Source organism: Myotis nattereri (assembly GCF_964212035.1).
Source record: "Myotis nattereri genome assembly, chromosome: 15".
NCBI lineage: Eukaryota > Metazoa > Chordata > Mammalia > Chiroptera > Vespertilionidae > Myotis > Myotis nattereri.
Window position 1 is genome coordinate 12,952,563 of NC_138090.1, and position 16,826 is coordinate 12,969,388.

Genomic DNA, 16,826 nt, shown 5'->3' on the forward strand with positions numbered 1-16,826 from the left:
TTGAAAGAAAAAGCTCTTGAATTGGCTAAGAAAACTTTATTATGCTCCACGTGTTCAGGGAGCTCATGCATACACACATACACACACGCGCACACACACAAAACACACAAACACAGATAATACTGCTCGAGGCACTGGCCACTGGGTACAGAGTGACCCCAGGGTTGAGAAGATGCCCAGAATTCTGCTCTGGCCCCTCCTCACTCTATATAGTCCTTTGCATGCAGGCTGTGGCCCAGGTAGACATTCTGGAGGCAGCGGCTTCACACCTCCAGGCCGGGTCCCTTGCTCAGTCCCAGTGCCTGCACCAGGTCTTCTCCAAGTCCGCTCTTCAGTGTCCGTCTCACTGCAGGGACAGAGCAGGGTTGGAGGGGATTGATTGCTGGGGATAAAGCGGGCAGCGGGTATGTGGGGAATACTCACAAGATTTGCGGTTGCCACGGGAACGCTTGCGTTCCCGAGCAGCTAAGGCACGAGGACTGCTCTTGGTCACTGACTGCACCAGCAGGTCCATGATCTCATCTGAAGTGTCACTGGGTGAACTGGAGCCTGGGGATTCTTCTGGGGGTGCATTGGAGGCCCCCACTGCTGTGGGCATTGGGGAGCTGCTCTGGACCAGGCCTGAGAGAGACCAGATAGGGAGGTCAGGCCAAGGTGGCCCCAAAGCAAAATCCGTTCCCCTGGCGGCCACAGGTCCCACCTCTGCTGCGGCGGCTGTGTGTGGCCTCTTCAGGCTTACTGGTCAGCAGGCTCTTCATGCTGGCGTGACTGTCTGCATCACCCTGGCCTGGCCCACTACCCACAGCCACTGGGACAGATGGGTGGCTGGGGGCTTCCCCAGCCACTCCCGAGAACTTCTCTGTCTGGAGAGGGGAGAACGATGAGCTGGGAGCCGGGGAAGGAAACCAGGGGAACGGCAGTCAAAACCTGGAAGGGGCACGCACCTCGGTGATCATGCGTCCCCGGGTCTTGTTGCGCTCACGGTACGTGGCCCGCTTCTGCTGCTGCTGGAGCACCCGATCTCGGCAAGTCCGGTACTCCAGCGAAAACTCCCGCAACGTGTGGCAGAACTGCATGATGCGCACTTCACGGGCTGCCTGTGCGGTGTAGCCCAGGTACAGCAGGAAGGCGTGGAACCTGGGCAGGTCAGGATAGGAAGGGATGGTGAGTCCTGCTTGGGGGTGAGGGACAGTGGTGGCGGTCCTGCCTCTCGGGCCCACAATCCCACCTGTTGCAGACACGGCGGTGCACGACTCGCAGCATGGTAACGCGCCGGGAACAGTGGGCCAGGAACTGGGTGAGGCGGGTACGCAGGGCCGGGGCCAGCTCATGCTTGGCCAAGCTCCGCAGACTCTCCTCAGCTGCACGGCTCCGATGCTCCAGCTGCCCCAGGTTCTCAGCCAGCTGTTCAAAGTCCACCTGGAAAAGCAGGGGGGTACACAGGCTGTCCCCCCACAAGAAGGTACTGCCTGAGGCTGCCTCTGTGCCAGGCTGGTGAGCCAGGCCAGAGGAATACAGAGGAGATGCAACCATTGCCCTCCAGAAGTTCACGGTTTACCACAGGAAACAGACAAGTCCATTTGGTCCAATGGGGAACAGAGAAGGTTTCCTGGGGAAGCGGCAGCTAAACTGAGACCCCAAGACTGAGTAGGGATAGCCGGGCCAATAGAGGGAAGCATTTCTGGCACAAACATCTGTAGCCGAGCCAGCCTGGCACAGCTGTTGAAATAGGAGGGGAGAAGCCAGCCCCAGGAAGCAGCACTCCCTCATGCCCTGGCCAGTTTTATTCAAGCCCCTGGCTGGCGCTAACCTTGGCACAGCGGGTCAGGGCGGGGATTTCTGAGTAGAGGTCGGAGGAATCGGGCCGCATCTGGAGCACCAAGGAGCAGAGATGGTGCAGCAGCGACTGCCTGCGCACGGTGTCCTTCACCTCTGACACTTTCTCCAGGTAGCTCAGCTCAAAGCCACTGCTCTGAAAGGACTTTGTCTGAGCCTGGGCCGGGCTGGCTCCGGAGCCTGGCTCCCAGCCCTCATGCGCTGTCGCTCACCTGGGAGCCATTGAGGAAGTTGCCCACAGCCAGAAGGGTGGCCAGAATGCAGCGGAAGGTGGCATTATGCACCAGCTGTTCCATGCCCACTTTCAGGTCAAACAGTGGCTCTGCGATTTCCTGGTGTGGGAGGCCAGGGACTCAGACTACATGGTCATCATACTCATCTGCCCCCACTGCCTGTCCCACCCATGACCCAGGTACCCGTTCCATGCTGTCATAGTCCAGCTTGAAGGCCCAGAGTTGTAGGCGGGCAGCCAGGCCCCCGATGGAGGCAAGAGTCATCAGGAAAGTCTCAGCTGGGGCCAAAGGTATGTCAGGGTTGGCCAGTTGGGCCTCCTCGATCTTCTGCCGCTCCTCTTCCGTGGGCATCATGGTCAGTAGTTTCTGAGGACACAACCACCACCCCATACAGGCCAGTAAGTGCTGGCCTGAGGCCTCAGGTGTTGGTCTTGACTCCCCCTAGGCCAGTGGTTCTCAACCTTCTGGCCCTTTAAATACAGTTCCTCATGTTGTGACCCAACCATAAAATTATTTTCGTTGCTACTTCATAACTGTAATGTTGCTACTGATATGAATCATAATGTAAATATCTGATATGCAGGATGGTCTGAGGTGACCCCTATGAAAGGGTCGTTCAACCGCCAAAGGGGTCTCGACCCACAGGTTGAGAACCGCCGCCCTAGGCTATCTGGGGGAGCCCCAGGGTCTGGGGACTGCTATGCCAAGCCCCTGCCCACTACTAGAGGGTCAGGAAATGCCCACTGACCAAAGGAGAGGGCTGGACCTCCCACTCCCTTCCACACCCCCAGCTGGCTATCCCTACCTCAATGCCGTCCTTGCTGACAGCAAACTCATCGAAGTTGACCAGGGCAGCCTTAATGACATGCACCGGTGGCAGTGTGGTTAGACCAATGTTGATAGCGTTGCTGCGCTTGGGGTCCAGCACTGTGGTCATTGTCCGGCGGCCCTCACCAGCTTTCTTTGAGGTTGAGGGAAGGAGAGTGTAAGTTTGGGAAAGGGACTAGCTGGGGCAACAACCTAAGAGGACACTTCAAGGGCCCCCTCCAAATACTGTGGTCACCCTACAACTGGGGATGGACCTGGGATGTTTAAAGCCTTGAGATGAGCTTAGATACTAGTTAGGGCTCTGCTGATCCCTGTTGAGACCTCAGACAAGTCCCCGCTCCTCTCTTTGCCTCACTTTCCCTACGAGGGAAATGAGCAGCAGCCCCAATAGTTAGGACCCTTGAGCTCTGATTCCCTCCCCTCGCCACTGGGGTTACCTTGCAGATGAGGGTGCGTTTACCTTGGAAGGTAATACGTCCTTGGCACGGGACTCAAACAGGTGTTCCAGCCGGGCTGTGTCCACGGAGACAGGCTCCAGGGAGGCCCACAGGGTGGAGCCGGGCCCAAAGCGGCTCCCAGAGCTTCCATGGCCCCCAGCCAGCTTTAGCTCCCGCCAGAAGAGTTTGACTGTCTTCCTCTTGGTGGGGAGGGCTAGGCCGTCAGGCGCTGATGGGGGAAGAGGGGCAGCTGGCAGTGGTGGAGGTGGTGGGAAGGGGCCTTTGATGGGTGGGGGAGGTGGGGGTGGAGGAGGTGGGGGGCCTTCGGAGAGCAAGGGCAGTGGGGGTGGTGGGGGCGGAACCCCTTTCCCAGCCTCTACAGTCTCTATGTTCAGTATGTCCTGGTCTTCGTCCTCCCTCAGATCTGAGAAGTCCAGGTCCCCAATGCAGAGCTTGGGTACATGGGTAGAGAACTTCTGGGTGGGCTCAGCCTTGGGGCTTGGTGGAGCCAGTGGCTCCTTGGGCTCTGGCTCAAGGCTCCTCTGGGACCTGAGCAGGACTCGGGGGGCAGGGCTCTGGGGTGTTTTGGGTACAGAAACTGGGACCGGTTCAGGGGAACTCCACAGTTCCCGGGCATCTAAAAAAAGAGAAGCAGCTGTCAGTATCATGCCCTCTGTGGGGCAACAAGGAGACATGGATAGATTCTGCCCACCCACCCGCTCACCTGGGTGTCCATCAGCCTCATCGGGCACTGCCCCAGCCAAGGCCTCTGCCCGGCCCTGGGCCAGCGCAGCCTGCTTCTCTGTTTCTGCTGCCGCCACATTCTCCAGGAACCGGGCTCTGGGGGGAGGCACTTGTCAGTGAGGGTGCCTGACACACCCCAGCCCAGGGTGGTGCTCATGCTGGTCCCCTGGGCACTGCCCCTAATTGCAGGCACACACAGACACACAGGAACAGACCATGCGCCAAGCAGACCCAGGACCCAACCCCCCAAGTCCAGCCCCTGTTCAATCCTCCACATCTGGGGAGGGTCACTTCCAACCCAGCATTCCAGGTCAATGTACAGAGAGTTCTACTTAATGTCTAACTTGCAACCTTGCTATTCATGTTAATTGTCCTGATTCTAGACAAGGACCCTTAGAGCAGGGGAAGGGGACAGCTGTGCTAATGGGCACATCCCTCCCTTGGCATGTCTGCAGCTTCTGAGAACTATGACCTATGCCCAGAAAGGGGCCTGGTAGAGACAGGCACTCAGTTTATGTTGAAATAATGAGTGATCCAATGTCTCTTTCTGGGCCCCTCTAGCCTCCAATGGCTCTCAGTCCCGGCCCTTATCTTAGCCCTAGGTTGTTCCTCTACCTCCACACTGCACAGCACCCTAATTCCCCTCCCTGCCCTATTCCTGGGAGAATGGGCTCCAGGTTGGGAGTCCATGTCCTCATCTCTGGTCAAAGCTATCAAGGTATCACTATTGAAGCACAGGATCCACTATGACCTCAGGGAACTAATCCCAATGCTTAGTCCTTAGGTAACCGAGGAGGCAGAAGTCTGGGGGAAAAGGGGCCCGAGATCCCCGAGCTCTGGCTGCATCAGGCGAGTGGGACCCCGCTGGGAGAAGCAATGCTGAAGCCCTGAGCACATGGCAGGCCTGGCGAGCTGGCCTCTACTTACTCCAGCCTGGCCTGCCCAGTAGGGGGCTGGGGGACAGGTGGGCTCTCAGGGGCCCTGGGTGGGGTGGGGGGCGGGGGAGATGAGAGAAGAAATAGTAACTGTGGTGTCTGTTCCACCTGGAAGCCCAGTTGCTCACACCTACTCAGACCTGGGCAGTGCTATCAGGGATTCCTTCCCAGCCACAGTGGGAAGAGGAGGGGGTTGGGGAAGACATGACGAGAGGAAACTGTAAGTGGAGGGGAGAGACTGACATGAAGCCAGACAGGGTGCAGTAAGAGACAGAGCAGAACAAGAGTCAGAGACAGTGCCAGAGAAACAAAGACAGTAGGGGGCAGGGAGACAGATAACATTGGCCAAGACCAGACGTAATGCCAGAAGGAGATGAAGAGAAGCCCCAGGGGGAGGCGGTCCGGTCAGAGCCGAACCCCACCCCCCAGCAGTCACTTACCAAATAGGAGCAGTTTGGTGAAGTCTGGAAAGAAAGAGAGAGAAAGCACGCGTTTGGGCAGAGGAGGCCGAGGGTCCATGGAGGGGAGCAGAGCAGGAGGGACAGGTGGGAAGAGGATTCCGGGGGGGCGGGGGGTTAGCCTCTATCTCCCTACTTACTTGTAGATGCTCCTCTCACAGGAGCTGTCAGCTGAGGACGCCACGGAGAGGGCAGGAAAGAGGTTCGCAGAGGTACAGAGGCCAGAGGCAGGGCCCATGGGGCTGGGCACTGGGCTTGTGAGTGGGTCAGGGCTGGAGGAGGAGGAGGAGGGCCCTGTGGGGCTGGAGGCGGGTCTGTCAGGAGACAGGTTACTCCTGGTGCAGCCATCCCTCCTCCCCAAGTGCTGAGGCATGTTCTTACCCAGGCTCCGAGGTGCGCACATGGCAGCCCCCGCCTTCTAGAGATCGGCGGCCCCTCTTGCCTTCCTCTGAAGAGGGCTTTCTACGCTCCCGCCGCCCACCTGCGGCGGCTTCCTCAATGTCTCCATCCTCCATCCGCAGGGCACTCTAGCAGACATAGGTCCAGATGTGAGCAACTGAGGTAGGGTGGGTGCTGGGAAACTGTGCCTCCTCCCTCCCCTCTTCTGACTCCCTGTTGGGCCCTGGCGGCCCAGCCCAGAGCCCACCTCATAGAGCACAAGCTGTGCACGTAAGTCGATGTCAGTGCCCGCAGCGCCCAAGTGCCGCTGGACCAGTGCCTCCATGCCCTGCTGCTCCAGTGCGTCCGTCACGTCATAGAAGGAGTCCTGATCTGGGAGCGCTGCCAGCGTCTGGAGGTTGGGATAGGAGGGTAAGGCTCATGGGAGCCTGAAGGCAGGAGCCTGAGGGGCTCATACCTGACCTTTGGTTCCCCCTCCACACACACCTTGTTGATGAGGGTGACTGTGTACACCAGCAGCTCAGGGTCTGCACCATTCTTCTCCTCTAGGATGCACACCAGGTTGGCCCATGGCAGAGCACCTGCCACACAGAATGGGGAGCAGTCATGAGGAGGAAGGTAGGAGAAGGCTCTGAGTGGTGGGGAGGGAGGGACAGTCTCTGACCGGTGGTGCTGGCCACAGAGTTGACTGCGTAGATGAACAGCGGTGCATTGCTCTCAGAGTATTCCACAAACACCAGCAGCAGCTTCAGAGCTGTCTTCACCACCAAGCGGGACTAGGGGAGGGATAACCACATATGAGTGGGGCTTGGGCCAGAGCTGGGCCAGCTCCTGGTGCAGTGGGGAAGGGCTCCCGGGGCTGGACCCAGACAGGAGAGTCTCAACAAAAGGACTCTGGCTGTAGACCCAGGCATTGAAGTGCTTTTAGGCTTAGAGGGGCCACAGACTCACTCCATTCTTGCCCATTTTACAGGAGAGAAAATTGAGGCCCAGAGAGAGGCAGTGGGAAGGGGTGCATGGCTGGGGGAGGGCCATTTACCAGGCTGGCACACAACATGTACAGCCACTGCACGGTCTCAGTGTGGGCCACCACTCCCAGCATCCCATCCACAAAAAGCATCACCTGGCCCAGTGCTGAGGACACAGAAACAAGAGATCAGTAAGGGGTCATTGAAAGCAAGGGTCCTGGGGGAGGAGTGGGGCTGACCTCGGAGGATGTAGCTCTGGTAGTTGTGGTCAGCAGCAGCACCCACACGGATCAGGCAACTCAGCCCCTCTGAGTGCACAAATTCAGGCACCAGGTCCTTGTCCTCCTGGGGGCACCATGGGGGAGTTTAAGGGGGCTGAGGCTAGGATGCCCACCCCCAGCCCACCTCAGGGCCTCACCTGGAAGATCTGCTTTAGTGAGAAGAGAGAGCGGCGGAGCTCAGGGCCACTGGAGCCATACAATTTTTCTGCAAGGGGTGGATGGACATAGTAACCTCAAGGGGACATAGGCAACCTCAGAGAATATTCTAGTATTCTTGAACCCCCCAACTCCTCCTCTACTTACTCCCTGGCTCTGGGCAGCCCCCACTACAGTCTAGCTGCAACATTAGCCTTGGCCCTAGAAGGAAAGGTCAGGATAGGAATGGGGGGGGGGGGCACCTATTCTCTCTCTGATCTGTCCTGTCCACTGTCCAGTACATGCCTGAAAGAAACTGAGCCAGCTGGGCTGGACATTGATGCCCTCACACACTCACCTAAGATGGCATTGACTCTCACGGAGAGCTGGGTCCGCAGGATCAATGTAGGCTTCCGCCCTTTGCTGGAATCAAGCAGCACAGTCAGCACCTCCCAGCTCATTCTGCGGGGTCCCTTCCCCCACACCAAGGCAGCCAAAGACCTCCCCACATGCCAACTGAGGCCCAGCTCCTTCCTCCCCAACTGCTCCTCTAAGTCCAAGGGTTGGCTAGACAGAAGAATTTATGCAAATACGGGTATCTCAGATATGTGGGAGAGCCCCTGCTCCATCCTGGGTAGCAGGTAACACTGGCCAGGCCTTGGGATTCCCCTGGCACAGTTCCCTGGGGCAGCAGGAGGTGACCTGCATGTGTCCTTGGCTAGAGATCAGGTGTCTTGGCTGCTGACACCTGAGCCAGCCTCTGGTGGGGGCAAGGTTGTGGCCAGCCTTATGTTCCTGGTCTCACCAGCTCTGACCTGATCTCTTCATAGAAGCCCTCCAGCATTTCCCGCTGCTCTTCCAGGGACAGCTCAGGGTCCAGGTAGTATCCAGAGGGAGACACTTGCAGGGCACAGTCCTCTAGCTGGGGGCAAAGAGAACAGCTGTCAGGGATGGGGGAGAGGTGGCAGGGGTAGGTACGGAGACCTCATGACCTCCTACCTCCTACTCAGGGTGCTGGCAGAGAGGCACACCACAAGGGCAGCACCATAGCCAAGCATTCCTTTAGCAATCCTTCATGTGCCTACTATGTGCAAAGCCTTTGTATGTACTATGTCTTCTCCTGGCTAGCACTTACCGGTTCTTTAGGTTTCAGATTACATAAGGCTTTTTTTTTATATATATATTTTATTGATTTTTACAGAGAGGAAGGGAGAGAGATAGAGAGTTAGAAACATCGATGAGAGAGAAACATCGATCAGCTGCCTCCTGCACATCTCCTACTGGGGATGTGCCCGCAACCCAGGTACATGCCCTTGACCGGAATCGAACCTGGGACCTTTCAGTCCGCAAGCCGACGCTCTATCCACTGAGCCAAACCGGTTTTGGCTCATAGGCTTTTTTGAAAAGACTTCCTGGACTCTTCTGCTGTGCAATGCTATGCAACCCACTCCATTCCATGTGTGTACCCTACTCTGAGGCCTTCCCCAGGGCAGTATAATATCCTAGACACTAGTCTTCTTCCCCTTTAACCGTGTGTTCTCTGGGTTCGGGCACCATGTCAGTCTTGCTGCATGCTATATCCTCAGAGCCTAGCCTAGCATTTGGCACATTGTAAGTTCTCACTAAACATGTATCGAGTTAATGAACATAAATGAGGAACGAGAATGGAGAGAGATGGAAGGAAGTTCCTGCCTTCGAGGAAGTTCACAGCTCCGTGGGGTGATAAGCTGTAGCCACAAGCATTCAAGCCCTGGGAGGAAGTGTTAAGGGAAAAAGAAAAAAGAAAAGAAAAAAGAAAAGAATGCTGGTGTTATTGGTGGAAGTGGGGTATCCACTGGTGAAAGTGGGGGATCCCTTTACCCAATGGGTGTTGGGGATCGGGTTCTTACGATATCTTGAGAAAAAGAATTTTCTAAGATTTGCATGGGAGAATGAGTGATTTTTACTTGCGTGGAATATATCCCTGGGTTTCAAAAGTCCCATAGCCCTTAAACCAGTCCAGGAAAAGGTGCAGCCGGGGATTCAGCAGAGCCAAAAGCAAAGCCAGTGTCCTCAGCTTCCGTTCCACGGTGGAGTTAAGTCCGGCACAGCATCAGGCTAGTCACAGTCCGTCAGTCCATTGTGTGGGGTCCACAAGGCTGTGGGCCATGTGGACGAATATAGAGGAGTGTGCCCCTGCAACAACTGGGCCAGGAGCCCAGCACGCAAGAGAGGGAACCTGCTTGTTTAGGAGCTTATGTATCTCAGATTTTGCGCCCTTGCAGTGGCCACGCCTATTCTGGCCAATGACCTGGCTCCTGGGTGTGACTGACAGATAATTACCTCTCCTATGTCACCCAGACTTCACTGGGCATGCCTAAATACTCCATCTTCCCTTTGTTCCTTTCCAGTTAATTAATAATTGGGTTAAATACAGCGATATCACTGGGAGGTGCAAACCCAGCTGGGAGGTGTATGTGTGTCCCTGAATTAAGACAGTGAGTAGCAGGCGCTAATACACAGGCTCCCAGTCCCTCCAGGCCTGAGGGTCTTTGCCATGTTCTCACGTGGGCTACAGTGACCTTGGTCCTACCTGGACCTCAGAGGCCTCCAAGGGGCCTATTGAAAACCAGATTTTAGGGTCTGACTCAGTCAGACTATAGTGGGTCCCTGAAACCTGCATCGTAACAAGAAGGCACATGCTTCCCACGTCTCTCTCCCACTGAGCCTGGCTCCCCTCCACTACTGGGCAGGACACTTGGCTCCTTGAGAAGTACTTGTAGAAGGGCCTAGTAAGGTGATTGTGGAGAGTCTGATGGCAGCACTGTGCCTCTCCTGGACACCTCCCCCATAGCAAAGTCCCCTTGACTTGAGTGGCTCTCCTCCTTGAGGTGCTATGACCCAGAGAGAGCCCCCTCTGCAGAGTCAGGGTGCCTGAGGTCTCCACCTTACTGGGAATAAAAGTCCTGTTGTTCTGTCAGTCCTGCCTTGCTCTGGACCTAGCCCAGGGGCTTCCAGCTGCCCTTGGTCCCTTGAGGGGAAAGGGAGTCCAGCTCCTGCCCCCACCTCTGCCTCTGCGTAGCATCCCTGCTGTGCCTGAGAGCCTGACCCAGCTCCTTCCTGGCAGTTCAGGCCCTTCCTGTGAGGCCCTTGGGTGACCACCTCCCCCCACTGACTGGGGCATGGGACATAGAACAAATCCTGCAGCCTGTTCTGTCCCACTTCCTGCCTGGCTGCCTGCCCTTCCCTGGGCGCCTTGGGCGGGCCTGGCCTCTCTCTCCTCCGTAGGAGCAGAGTCATCTTCTCCAGGGCCGACTGGGAATAGGCCTGAGCTGGGAGGGGTAAGGCCCCTGGGCTGGGGTACCTTGTCCAGGGCCAGCTCAGCTGAGGGCAGCCCCACATTCCTCCTGATCTCTCTTCCCACAGATGACTCAGCAGCCTACCCTCCCTTCCCCCATCCAGGCACAGCTGCATCTCCTTCTGGGACCCTAGAGAAACATATCTCCCCCAGAGCTGCAACCCCCCTCAGGGATCCCCCAAATCACACACATAGAGAACAGCTCATCCAAACATTCATGAACTGGGCTGGTTTTAGGTTCTGAGGACAGACAGAGAACAAGACACTGCCTCTGCCTTCCCTGCTTTCCAGCTAGTCCTGGAGGCAGGCAGGCTTGACTCAGAGAAAGGCCACAAATAAATGTAGAGGCACAATGGCCAAGGGTGCCAAGCAAGGGGAGAGGAGGAGTTATATAAAGATAAACACTGGAGGGGTGATCGATTATATGCAGTAACTGCTTATAAACCCAGGTATATATGGTCAGGTATATACAAGGTGTCCCCCAAAAATGTATACACACTTGGTATAATTATAAAGCCAGTGTTTATTAAAATACATTTCATTTTCAAAATGTAATAGAAATTAGCTGTTAAAGCGTGTATACATTTTTTGGGGACACCTGTATATACATGCTCGCTGGCCGGGCACAGGCCCAAGCACACCCACGGAAAGCTCGGGCCCAGCACGCTTTCTTCCTCTCCTGCACGCATACTTGCACGCTCTAGTCCCAAGTGTGCAGGGCGCCTGGGATGCCTGTATCCCTGTCGGGGACGGGGTCCTCAAGACTAAGGGCTTACCACCCCAGCCTCCTCAGATGAGCAGGTTTAAACCCTGGTGGTCAGTGGCTTTCCTAACCATGTCACCTGTCTAATTCTGCCAGTGCCCCATTTATGGAGAGGAGACTCATGGGTAATTGGCAACCCAAAGCCTATAGGACAATGCCCCCCTCCTCCAGCTGTTTGTCTTGGATGGAGATGGGGAAGGGGGTTCAGGTCAGGCAAGCAGCAAAGAGCAGAGACTTCCACCAGCTGAGTGGTGCTTGTCCCTCACACCCCTGGCCCCTTCCTGGGGTCACCCTTCTGAGAGCCAAACCTCTGGGCCTTGTTTCTCACACCCTGGGGCTGGGCCAGGCCTGAGTAAGCCCAAACTCTGGCCCCTGCTGACAGTGCTTAGGGTCAGCACATGATCAGCGTAGGTCTACGTCCGTGACTCCCTCCTGGCTCTTGTCTTCAACACTTCTCTGCTGTCTTCTTGGGGTGGTGTCCCTCCTCCATTCTTCCCAGGCTCAGCCCCTCCCTTCAACCTCCAGACTACGTTCCTTTGGATTCTCTGGGCTCAGGTTTTGCTGGCAGCCCTAACTAACTTATTACATATGATTTTATATGCAGGGCCAAGCTTAGGGGACCCTGGTGTCTACTCCCCAGTATTTTTCATAGCATTGTAATCAGGTGAGAATGAATATGCCAGTGGCAGGGTACAAAGAAGACAGAAAAGAGGACAGAATTATATGCTGGAGGACTCTTGTTTTAGGAAATAATTTAACTGCCCTTTTCTTCCCTTTTCCTATACACACAAGACCCTGTGAACTATGAACCTCTTTTCCTGTTATCTCAGATCTCCAAGGAGACCATGACTTCCTGCTTGAGATGACATGGATGGGCTTTGAGGAGGGACACCCACTTGTTTTGCCTCCTCTGTGTAATACACTGGGCTGCCTAGTTTGATTCTGATAATCCTTTGACAGGTGAGGAGACCAAGAAATTCAGTGGAGTTGCACCTGCTGCACAACCAGGAACGGGCCTAGGGCTAACTGACCTAGATCTTAATTACCCAGAAGTTCACTGGAAGTGCGCCAGGGAACCCTGAGGGTAGGTGGAATGAGGGTTGGGGCCTATAGGGTTGCCAAGTGCTGAAGGCAGCCTCTCAGCTGTCTGGACTCTACAAATACCCCAAACTGGTCCTCCCAGTTCCAGCGAGGGAATGCTAATGAACACACACACACCATACATGTTGGGGTAATAGTGCCTACTTCTGCCAGGATCTAGGTCTGAGTCCTTCACGAGGTTACTTAGCCCAGAATGATCAGTGACATGCCAGCCACAGGGAAAGTGGGGAGGCCATGACTCATGCCCACATCCCAATCTTCTACAATCTCCCAAAGAAACCTCCCTATCAGGGGGCTAAAGGACTCAGTTCATCATCAGAGCATCCCTTCTTACCCTTAAGAATCCTCTGGGACCCCTCCAATCGGTCTCTGTTCCAGTATGTCAGTTTAACACTTAGCCTCCTAGCCTATCCTGCTTCTGAAGGGTAGACTGAGGCTGGAGCAAGGAGGGGGCAAGGTCAGGACACATTCTAGGACAGTGCCACCCCTGTCCTACTCTAATCTTTAGCCACAGCTGGGGAAACAAAGTTGCTGGTAATGGACAGAGTTCTAGGGCCATCTCTGCTGCTAGGAGTAGGGGGTTCCTCTAGCCTTTGCATCAGGGTCAGAGCAGCACCCAGGTCCCTCTGCTCAGAGCCCAGGGAGAAGTCAGTGCTATCCCAGATGTGGCAGGGCCTTTGGGTGTAAGGGAGAGGCTCCTGAGGCACCACCCCAAGAGCAAAGGTAGTAGGGAGGGTAAGGAGGTGAGCGGCAGGGCCAGAGGGCCTGGTTGCCCCTGGTGCAGGGGCAGGTTCCTGGACTGGGAGTAGGTTCTGGCAATAGAGGGAAGATAGATATTCCTGAGTTTCCCCGGAGACATCAGGCATGGCCGAAGGCACTGCCAGGACCCTGCCTCACCCGCCTCTTAGGGCCAGGAGATGAGTCAGAGGCTGTGGCCAGGAGCTTCCTCCTAGACTGAAAGGAAATGAGCAAGGCCCTCTGTGGTGTGAAAGCTCCAAGTCTTTTAAAAAGGAAGAAGCCCTAGGGGAACTCAATAGGGTGTGTGGTGTGGAGCCCCAGAGGGAAAGTGGGCTGGGTCTCTGCCCCCCATCCCAGGGAGCGGGCAGGGTCATAGGGATGATGGGGGTCAGTGCCCAGACTGGGAGGGCAGACTTGGCTATGTCCTGTTCCTTTGGTGGACAACTGTACAGAGGATGAAGCAGGGAGTACAAAACCCCTCCCTCATTTCTGCTGTACAGCCCTGCACAGGGACGCCTGGATTTCTGGGTCACCTCTCCCCTCTAGAGACTATGAAGGCAGGCCTGAGTCATGTCTGTGCCCCTGGGGCACCCACTTATAGGACTAGGGGAGGAACCAGTTGTTGACATTTCTTGCAAAAAAGGGCCCTGCTCCCCCTCTCGCAGATCTCTGATGTCCCTGACCCTACCCTATTCTGAGCCCTTCTTCCTCCGGCCTTCTATTCTGGGGCTGTGGTCACAGTTTATATTTGGGATGAGCACATCACAGTGCATCTGACCATTGCTGGCAGAGCTGTCAGCCCCAGGGAGTCCTGCTCTAGGCACTGTGGTAACCCCATGTGTCCACCCCCATATCCTGCCTGTGAGGGATATGACAGTCCCTCAAGTATACCAGGTGGGAGATCCTGAAAGTGGGGAAGCGAGGAAGGACTGAGTTGGCAGAGATGACACATTCTCTGAGTTCAGTAGTGTCCTCAGCTAGGGAGCAGAGAACAGAGGGCAGAGCCTCTTTCCTGTAGCTGTCCTCCCAAATCTGCCCCTACTTGGAAAGTCCTGTCCTAGAGTAGGGGTGGTGGTGGGTGGAATACTGTGTTCTCGGTAGAGCTCCAGGCGTTTCAGGAACCTGGCCTCAGTTCAGCACCCCTCTCTCCCTAGCGCCCAAGCTGCATAGGAGGTGGCCTCCCGCTGGTGGACACGCACTTCTTCCAGGCCCACCTGTTTGCCCCTTTCAACAGAGCAGGCCGAGGGTGGAGAGGTGGGTAGATGTTGCATCAAAACTCTGGAATGGGCAGCATGCTGACACTTTCAAGTCATGGCCTTGAATACCGGGCTTTTTCAGGGACACGTGCCATTCCCCAGGCCAATAGTCCCACCACCTCTCCCGCCCATTCTCGGAGGCGGGGCTGGCCCGCAGCGCGAGGAATGCAGGCCGGGGAGCCTGGCGCCCCGGGCACATTCCAAGGGAGACCCCGAGCCCGGGGGGCAAGTTTGCGCAACTCGGCGACCCAGCCAGGAGCAGGGGATTGCACCACCACCAACTCTCTCTCCTCGTCCGCACCACTCACTGTGGACTGGCTGGCGGGGCGGCCAGGTCGGTGGTAGTGGCCTCCCAAAGTCCTGGCCCGGAAACCCCGCGCGCCGGAAAGGGCTGCCTGCGGGGGGCTGAGCTCGGCGAGCGGGAGGAGAGGTAGGGCCCGCCATCTGGAAAAGGGCCTTCCCCGGTATTGTGCGCGAGTCGGTTCCGGGGCGCAGGCAAACTAGAGCAGGCCGGCGGTTTAAAATTAGCCCGGCCCGCCGCCTCCCTTCCAGCTGCTGGCCCGCGGCGGCGCGAGTACGGGTGGTGGGGGCGGTGACTCAAAGGGCTTTTCCACCAGCGGAGCCTCCCGCGCTCGGCTAGTCCCGGGCTGGGCTGCTTCTGGAGGACTCCCCGCACCCGGTTAAGTCTCTCCTCCTCCCAAGCCACCTCCCCACCCCCACCTGCAGGGGCAACACTCTACACAGCAGAACCCAATCCAACCTCCAGCAACCGCTCGAAGCCTCTGCCACCTATAGCGGCCCGCCCCGCCTCGTAGTTCCGCCCCCGCTTCAGGTGAGATGAAGGCTGGTCCACACCTCCCCAGCTCCGCCTCCTGGGTCCGCTACCACTCAAACATCTACCGCCACCCAATCCACAGCAGTTACCCAGGAAGACGGGCAGCTAGGAGCACCCCTTTCCCCTCGACCACCTCCCCAGGGGGGCCTCACTTTAAGGGGCAGCCTGGGTGGTGCAAACCACAAGCTCCCTTCTCCCTGCTTCAGTTTCCCCTCAGTCTGAGAGGCGTTCCCGCAAGCAGGGCTGCGCGGACCTTGGTCCTCAGCCCCAAAGTATCCCGGAGGAGCGTACCCACTCCAGCCTCTCCCCGAGGGGCACCTCCCGAAGACTTTCATGGCACCAACCCTGAACCCTCGATCGCCCCCATACTTTCTCCGGCGCCCCTCACCTTGAGCGGCGCCCCCAGCAAGCGGTGCAGCGCGGGTATCTGTGCGCCCAGGGGCAGCGCCCCGTCCAGGCTGCAGGTGGGGGCCCGGCGCGGCTCCGGGAAGTTGGCACATGCAAAGGGATCGGTGTCCTCCAGGTACTGCACCCGCACGGTCACCACTGAGACCGGCTCCCCGTCCCCGCGGTCTTCCCCGCCAGCCATGGCTCTGCCACTGGCTCGCACCGCGCGTCTCGGACCAGGTCCTCGTCCCGCCGCGACAACTAAACTAGATTTGGGAGGGGCAGGACCGGACGCTGCAGAAGAGGGGCGGAGCCACTAGGGGGCGGGGCCGAGGAAGGAGGTGGAGCCAAGATTAGTCCCGGAAAGCGCGGGGGCGGGGGGGCGGGCAACCACTGCCGGAGGCGGGGCTTGCGGCGAGCCACTCAGAGGGCGCGATCTTAATCCCGTTAGTTCTCTGGCGAGGCGGGCGGGAAAGCCCGAGCTCGCGCCCCGCCCTCGAGAGCGCGCCGGGGGCCGGAAGGCTTGTTGGGGCGCGGAGCAGTGAGGCTGCGTTCCTTGGAGGGATTGCGAGGGCCGGTGGGGCGGAAATTTCCTCAGATAGTGGCTCGCCTGGTCTCCCTCGGTTTAGGGATGAGGTGGTCCTGACTCTTTCCGTTTGGAGCAAGAAGAGAAAATAAATTCCACTCATTTTGAAGGAAGCGGTGGTATCATTTTCCTTTAGTTGCGGGGAGAAGAGGGAGCGGTGCTCCTCAGTTGTGGGGAAAGGGTGGGATGACACAGTTTGAGGAGGAAGGTAGAACATGTTTCCCTCAGTTTTGGAGAAGAAGGGGGATGGGTGCCCCTCAGCTTGAATGAGAAGTGGAGACGGCCCTCCTCAGTTTGGGACGAGATAAGCCCAATGCCCTTCAGATTTGGGGGGGAAAGTTGGGTGGAGCCCTCTTAGTTTGCGGGGAATTGGTAGTCTGTGTTTTCCATAGTTTCGGGGAAGAAGATGTGTCCTCTTGTTTTATGGAAAAGGTGAGAAGGGTTCCCTATAGTTCGAAGGAAATGACGAGGAATGGTGGCCTCGGTTTGGGAGGTGAGGGGACTGGCCTCCTCCTCAGCCTGGAAGGAGCCTGGGGTTTTCTGGGGACGTTGGGGACAGCGCTGTCCAT

General features: G+C 57.1%; 1 protein-coding gene across 1 annotated transcript; it reads right to left on the reverse strand.

The window, feature by feature from the left end:
* Nucleotides 1-19: 19 nt before the first annotated feature.
* Nucleotides 20-15,873, reverse strand: FHOD1 (formin homology 2 domain containing 1; the record flags this gene model as incomplete). The annotated part of the gene is made up of 22 exons (XM_081107514.1): nt 20-346; nt 424-621; nt 701-863; nt 945-1,137; nt 1,229-1,419; nt 1,811-1,972; nt 2,049-2,168; nt 2,253-2,435; nt 2,875-3,030; nt 3,358-3,971; nt 4,059-4,174; nt 5,612-5,773; nt 5,853-5,998; nt 6,118-6,261; nt 6,357-6,451; nt 6,535-6,646; nt 6,910-7,004; nt 7,078-7,183; nt 7,257-7,324; nt 7,613-7,677; nt 8,070-8,176; nt 15,673-15,873. The coding sequence occupies 22 exons, from the start codon at nt 15,871-15,873 to the stop codon at nt 264-266; spliced, it is 3,480 nt and encodes a 1,159-aa protein (XP_080963640.1). The 3' UTR covers nt 20-263.
* Between the last annotated feature and the right edge of the window lie 953 nt (nt 15,874-16,826).